This window comes from Lutjanus erythropterus, chromosome 3 (assembly GCF_056507025.1).
Source record: "Lutjanus erythropterus isolate fLutEry1 chromosome 3, fLutEry1.hap2, whole genome shotgun sequence".
NCBI classification, from domain to species: Eukaryota; Metazoa; Chordata; class Actinopteri; order Lutjaniformes; family Lutjanidae; genus Lutjanus; species Lutjanus erythropterus.
Genome location: NC_139319.1, coordinates 33,578,747 through 33,586,653, shown reverse-complemented (window position 1 = coordinate 33,586,653; position 7,907 = coordinate 33,578,747). Strand labels below are relative to the sequence as shown.

At 40.8% G+C, this 7,907-nt stretch overlaps 1 protein-coding gene across 1 annotated transcript in view; it reads left to right on the top strand.

Annotated features, from left to right (window-relative positions):
• The first annotated feature begins 5,614 nt into the window (after window positions 1-5,614).
• The window catches only part of chrna8 (cholinergic receptor, nicotinic, alpha 8), a 64,894-nt gene continuing 62,601 nt past the window's right edge, over window positions 5,615-7,907 (top strand). Inside the window, exon 1 of the mRNA XM_084715856.1 lies at window positions 5,615-6,100. Coding sequence (XP_084571982.1) covers window positions 6,028-6,100 — 73 coding nt within the window. The 5' untranslated portion in view covers window positions 5,615-6,027. The remainder of the gene's footprint in view (window positions 6,101-7,907) is intronic.

Sequence of the window (7,907 nt, the reverse complement as noted above, 5' to 3'; positions counted from 1 at the left end):
GTCTACAGAAAGACTCAATTTTCTGCTTCACATCTGTTATCACTGCTGTGATTTGAAGCTCATCTGGATGGAAAGAGTGAGACACACATTCTCTACAAGGTCAGTCTCACATACATTCTTAATGAAGCAACTCCAGGTTGTACATCACGGGGGGGATACAGGGGTAGGGTGCTGGTTCTGTGTTCGCAAGCAGCTCTGAGAGAGAGCTGTTCATGAATCCTATTACTGACTGAGCCGCCAGAACCCAAAGCAATAAGATGACTGTTTCACACCTGCGTTATACCTTGTAACATCACATAGGCCTTTAAAATGGTGTGTGCTTGTGTGCGTGAGAGCCTTGTCAGTTTCTGACTTCATGACTCAGACTGCCAGTAGCATTGTGGCACTGTGAAAAGGTCCTTGTAGGTGCTGCAAAACATGCCCCATTGCTCACCTCAGCGCCCCGTCTGAAGGTGTGATCCTGCCTTTGAAAGAAAACACTGCTCGATTTCAACATGACCTTTACCTTTCATTTCTGAGTGAGAAGTGTTTGTTGGTTGTGAAGAAATGTATAGAGAAGAAGCCCAAGTGACAAAAGAAGAGGTTTCTGAAGGATTAGCTCAGTAAGAGGTGCATTGACTGTTAATGGTTATGGATTTTTAGACAGGGCCACAGTGAATGTGCTCCTGTGTAAATAATGCATATATGGTACATATGATAAAGGGCACACTACAATTTTGCTTTCATGAATAGAAAATGGGTTATAAAGCTTTATGTCTGCATTTAAAGCCCCACTAATCAATAAATTTAGATTAGAAACAAAAAAATGTAACGTCAAAGGTGTCGTAACAATGAATCAGCAGAGAATGATCAGCCAACAGCAGTCCCCCTCTACAGACAGTTTCAGTATCATTCAGCTAACAGTTAAGTTATGTTATGTGCAGTTAGCTTTACAGTAAGCTAACTTTACCATTCTGGTTCAAGCAGGCATCTGTTCTTAGAAGAAAAACTCTCATAACAGACAGACAAAGTTAGCAACAGGATGGGGAACATATTAGAGCATGTAGCTGCTAAAGAGCAAGAATATTTCCTTTAGGAGTTGACAGTTGACCAAAAGACAGCTAAAAGGAGAGTTAATTTGGTCCAGATTTTATATAAAGATGATAACCTGGCGATGTTGTATTAAGAGCTTGCTCCCAAAATATCAATTAATACTGTCACATTCATTTGTCAGGTTCAAGGAGTAAAAAGGGATGTGATTTTTATTTTCATATAATAGGCAGGGCCTTAAATGATCGTTTAACTCATATTTAAATGTTGGTTTAAATATGAGTGAAGAGTATTGGTTTTCATTTCAAATGTTTTTTGAAGATACAAAAGATACAAAAGATACAAAAATGTATATTTTTTTTTATTGTGATAATGATAATGTTTGAAGCCAGACCTTTCTCCAGTGCTGAGTGCTGCAGAGACAGCTCTGGCTATAAGACTATCATTCATTTGGAGTTGTGTCTCTGGCCACCTGCCTAATGTATGTCCAGTATTCACTCTCTATTAGCTCTGCATTTGGTCTCCACCAACTCCTGAGAGAAACATCTGACTCTTTATCTGCTCTACTAATACTCCACTTTGTTCCCTTTGTGCAGATAGGGTACACAGGGTGTCTAGACATTTTTTTGCAGCTGCCTGCTGAAAACATACTTTTAAAGTTGTGAGTGTGAAACAATAGGCTACATCTAAACATTGGGCAGAAACTCACTATGAAGCTACGTAAAGACAAGAGGAGCTGGCAATCGGGGTGATAATTTTTTCATTCAGATGGAATTTGCTTTAAAATTTTCTTTGGACAGCTGCATTCAAGTCATTTCTCTTCCCATACTGTACATCTATAGTACAGTGTTATTTAATAATGTGATAAAGTACACTAAGACAGATGCAATGGCATAAGCCTCACCATAAATCAGATGTCCAGCCTTATGCTTGATGATCATGCTTGTGATGTTGTTTATACGTGTATGATATTTATGGCAAGGGCTCGGGGCTACTATGCTATACAGTATGTTAATGTGTTGTGCGTTGTAAAGGGAGGGGGCATCTCTTTCAGCTGGACTAGAAGAGACAGCACACATACACTACAAGACTGTGCTGTAAATAAACAGGTGCACACACTGAAAAGAGACGTAAAAAAAACACACATAAGCCCGCACGCTCACAAATACACACACACAGCACCAACTCCAGTCCCTGCGGGCCCTGCCAAAAGGACATTTATTTAATGTGAGCTGATGGCAGTCTACATACATGTACAACACTGTGTCCAAACTGAAGCCAGAGGAGGGGAGGGGAGGCCGAAGCGAACGAGAGAGAGAGAGAGTGATAGATAGTGAGTGCCGGAGAAGCGCTGCAGGCGCTCTTGTAATGGTCTGAGGACATCACTGCATCTGATGCTTACAGGCAGAACTGCACGAGTACAGAACAGAGAAGCGGAAGAAAGGAAACAGAGAGAGGGGAGAGAGATAGATGGTTGAGGGGGATGGAAAGGAATGAGTACAACAGATGGTTAGAAGGTAAAATAAAGAATAAATCTAGAGGGGTCGAGGGTCAATGAATGGGTGACTAAGAGGACAGAGAGCGATAAGAACATTAAGACGATGATGCAAAGAAGACAGGGGTGGTGTACATGAGTAAGCTAGCAGATCATCAGTGCATCACAACAACTTGAAGCATCTCCACACAAGCTAATGAGGCTGCACACCGACTCCCACACACACCTGCACACACACATTAACCCACAATAACACTCCATCTCACGTCATGGCGGTGTAAGGTCTGCTGCCTGTGCGCAGCCCTGAAGATGTTTTCCTTCCCGCTGACACTGCAGCACCACACTGGAGCTCAGGCTGTCTCATTAGAGGTAATTATGTCATGCAATATGCTTGAACAACTGGGCACATGCACCAAAATTCAGCACGATGGACGGCTGCCATAGAGATTAAAGATGCACTCAGTGGCGCATGCTAACCTGGAAATATGAACTTCATTCATCATCTGCGCTGCTGCTGTGCAAAAATCCTTGTCGTTCAAAATAGCAACAAATTATGTCCTCGTTATGAAACGTACAGTATACCAGCTCATATATCTAATACAACAGTATAATGCTAATAGTAATGTTTGAGCTGTTCAAAAATGATAAGTGCAAATTTCAAAGGTGTTTAAAACTGAGCAGCAAGTTTAACTAGGACAAAGCAGCATATGTGATAAATGAGGAAGTAAATGGGGTGCAAAAAGGCTAAATTTCTAAGGCTAAGCCCCCAATTTAACAGAGTAATAAGGTTTCTATCACATAGAACAAAATCATAATGAGAAGTTGGGTTGGGATCAATGCCAATTACAGTAATTAACAGTTTTCTTTGCCACATGCTGAGATTTAAGGCTTTCAAAATCCAGACTGCTGTGTATCTATTCCCATGCCATGTATCGTACCAGCTTGGCCAGAGAAATAAACCATGAGCACGTGACCGGCAGACTGGAGGAACCATTTGCCAATGCTGATTGAGAGATTTTCAATGAAATGAAGGGGCCTCAATGTTTGGATGCACTAATTATTGTTTAATGAATCTGCACACTACCATTAGTGACTATAAACTTACATGAAGACCTCACTTCCCCTTTGCTTTCCTTCCAAATGATCCTTACTGCTCATAAATACTTGAAACAATAGACCTTTTTTAATAGCAGGCATATTGATATGAAATAGGAGGGTAAACACAGGTATTACCAATGATAACATTTATGGTCTACTGCATTGTTGTTATTTATTATTTTCATTCCTTAAAAGGAACCAAAATGCAGGAAACAACATCTCTGAAACTATCATGAAGTCAGAGTATGAGTACACAGTATGTGGTCTCGCATCATCTTTGCAGTTTCCACTTGCAGCAGCATCCTCAAATCTGTCCTCTAGTGATGCAGTGATGTCACAGGTGATGCCTGTAGCAGTGAGATAGTAGATATTATGGAGAACAGAAAAGAGAAATAGTATGGGAGAATTAAGCAAAAGGACAGTGAAAACAGAGGGGGAGGGACACCATTATGAGGAAAAACAGGATAACAAGAGAGGAGTATGCTGTGTAAAAAATGGCTGACACTACTTGTAAAAGAGGACAAGGGTACTGAAAGAGAAGGAGAGGACAGAGGAGAAATGGGAGGAGGTGCAGGAAGAGAACACTTAAAGAGTGACAAAACTGAGAACAGTTTGATTTGACAATGAACAATTAAAGGATGGAAAATTATTCTTATAACTTAATTTTTGTGCTTTTTTAAAAAAAGGAAATTCTTTGTTGTTACTCAGTTGCATTAAACTCAACCTTTCCACCTGAAGGAGGAAAAGGGGGACGAGGATGAAGCAGTGATGGGTGATCACTGAAGGGACGACAGTTAACACAGGTTGGTTGAAACACAGTCAGTTTGACCAATAGGAATTACCGATTTCCTTTTTGAGCTCACAGAAAAAGTGGCATTTTACATAAGAAAGTATTTTTATGTAAGGTTATTTTTTATAAAGTTGTGTTTTGCTAGCTTTCATTATATTGTAGATACCATGATTTGACTTATGCAACCTAACGTAGTAATTTCTCTTCTTTAAGCCCACATGCTAAAACAGTTAGTAATGGCTGCTTCAGGTGGGGATAGTTGTAACAGTTCATTAAAATGATGAGAACTTCTGTACTGTGTGCATGAAATACTTAAACTCAAGACAAAAAGACGTATTGGTCAAGTGTACGTTGTCAGTCTTGGGCCCACAAAGCCTGCAGCCCAGGGGCAGCTACCCCAGTAGAGGGTTAGGTTGTGTAGTCTTTCTAATTACATATCTTCACAGTCTGGCACTTCAAATTTTACACTTAATGGTGACTTTACTGACTTGTAAAATTACTTTTTTTAATTAATAAACATCATATGTGTAATTCATGACAAAAATTATCATATCCATTATCATAGTTTTTCTGATGTAGGATCTCATGGTGGTTGTGATGGTGTTTTTGAACCAAAAACTGTGGCTCATGCTCAGCTGCAGCGCTGCATCTTCAGGGTTTTACTGTAAATTTCTCACAAACATATGCAACCTTTACTGACTGCTTTGAGTATTGCACTAATACAACAAGTAATGTACAATGAAATTCTCATTTTAATCACAATTTAAGACACACTAAAATTTAAAATATATAAAAGAATGTCTATTTTAAACCACAATTAACTTTTATTATTTTGGCATAGTCCCACAATATTGCCCCAATTACTTAACATCTTTTTTAACTTATTTTTTACTTCTATTCATTTACTGTATTTTCAACATTTAAACCCTATGAAGATTTATGTTTTTAGACACTTTTTTAAGCTTTCACACTCTGAATATTTATGTCTTGTGTAGACATATTTTTTTTTTAACCCTTTACACTTGTATCAGACTCCGTCTGGTGACGTGCACTATTAAGGCTGCGCCAAAAGCAATTTTCCAGGAGTAGCAAAAAAAGTTTTCCACCGTGGAGGGGGGCGGGGTCATGTCGCCCTCTGTTGGAGATTTCCTGTGTGCGCGTGTTCATGTGTCCTTTAGTCATCACCCATAAAACTGATGAGGATGAGTCCGGCATGACTACAGGGGACAAACCTTGACGAAGTTGACGGCTTTACGTAGGAGCAGCCAGCGGACAGGTGGCTGTCGTCACCACCGCACGGGGACACGACAGGAAACACGCAGGGGTCAAGCGCGAGATGTCTGATATAAAAATACAACTGAGCGCAGAAGAGAGGCGGTCAAAGCGGGATCCAAAGTGACTTTTGAGGCGGCTGTCGAGTCAAACACGAGGAGACAGACATCGGGAGTGTCTCCAGAGACAAGGAGAGACAGGGACAAAGAGAGAGGGACAGAGGGAGAGCGAGAGAGAGAGAGCAGGAGCAGGAGCAGAAGCAGCAGCAGTCTGACAAAGCTGCACTCTCTCCAAGTTTGACATCCCCAGCGGGTTACAGAGGGAGTAGTGCTCCGCCGCTGCCATGGAGCCTCGGAAGTGTAGGACTGGATGTGTATTGATTGGAGTTTACCTGTGGGCGACATTCTGCTGTCAAGGTGGGTCACTGATGGAGCTTTCGGTCTGTTTTCTGTCTGTCAAAAGATGCAGAGACTAAAAAGAAAGAAACGCAGCCTGGGCACCTTTTCTTTTATGTTCTTGTCATTTGAGCATCATTTACATAAACACATGTTAGAGGGATGAGAGCTGCTGCACACACTTCGGCTTAGTTCGGCTGTTACCTGCGCATCTGGCGCGAAAGGAGCACCTGTAACATCTGTCATATGCTTGTTGAGGAGTTGTCCGTGCCATATTTTTAACGGCATAATATGCAACATTTCCTTAAAAACAACGCATTTCAATTACAAGTTATGACCCCCTAGAAGTAAGTGATGGTGCTGGCATCTGCAGAGAACCTGCCGTCTGCCTGTCATTATTCTGTCATGATTTTCCTGTGGACAGGAAGCTTCACCAACACAAAACGTCGGTTTTTGACGTCCTCGGAAGGAAACTCAACAATCATCTGTCTTTCTGGTGCGTTTAAGAACACCTCGGACAAATTTTGGACGAAAAATATATTAAAAGAAAATATAGAAAATAGTCTAAGAATACAAAGCGACCAAAATCACCTTTCAAAATGTATAAGTACACTTAACAGTTTGTATTTATGTTATAAAGTGCGTGCAAAAGCTGCGGAATCCCTGAAGATCACCAAAGTTTAATACATTTCAGTATTACTGCTACATTTGCAAGCCTCCAGCGCGTGGGTCAGAGTGTGTGTGTGTGTGTGCGCGTGCGTGTGCGCGGTCGCTCGAGACATCCTTCTTTAATAGACCGACAACATCTGGCCGAGAATAAGGAGGGCGTCCTGGAGATGATGCACGAAGCCCATTGGGGCCGCTCATCCCTTCAGTGTAATCTGCAGCTAAAGGATTGTGAAATGCGTGACTTCAGTGGACCAGAGCTAGAAGGCCCTCAGAGGAGGTTAAATCTCTGTAATGTGTTTGAATCCCGGGTTGACATCTCAGCCTATGGATGTTTTTTGTTAAAAAAAAATATACATATTTTACTCATACAGTTTTGTTTTACTGATGGAGCCCACTAGTTTTTACCTTTGCTCTTTCTGACTGAAGCAGAAGAGAAAAAAGGTCTTGACACAGGCACACATCAAGAGTGATGTGAACAGTCAGTCTCAGAAATGTACTAGATTAACTAGAGTTCAGTTAATGTAAGTTTTTGTCACATATAGCAGGGCTGATATCCTACATGCACACAGTGTGACACAGGTGAGACTAAAAGTAAAGAGGGTCCTCACTTTTTCTCCCAACAGGTTGTAGAGTGTTACATGCAGACTGGACACTAACATTAGGTTAAATACTACATTGCACTTACAAAAGCATGTGCTCTGCATACTGTGCAATGGCTGCAGCAGTAGATGTGGTTGTTGTATAGTTGTTCTTACATGACAGTCAGGGCTGTGTCCAGACTTATTTGACAGGGGTGGCATAAGTGGGGCGCTGACGTATGCAGGAGTGGCATCAATGTGCATGCACATGCATTGGAGTAGCATTAATTTGTCATTTCACATTTCTACTTAAATGACCAACATTATAGTTTCGTGCAGTCCTGCATTAAACTGTTACACTATACAATGCACAATATACTTTATCCTCAAAAATAAATTGTACCTCCAATATTCCTCTTTCCTCCGTGAGACTCCTTAATTCATCCTCAACCTCCCATCATGCAAAATAGCACGATTCATATGATTTAGTATTTTTATTTATAATTTTTTTGCCCATTAAGTGTAGCTTTTGTGTATATTTTTTGGTATTTGTGAGTAGCATAAAGGAAACTACACCTTCA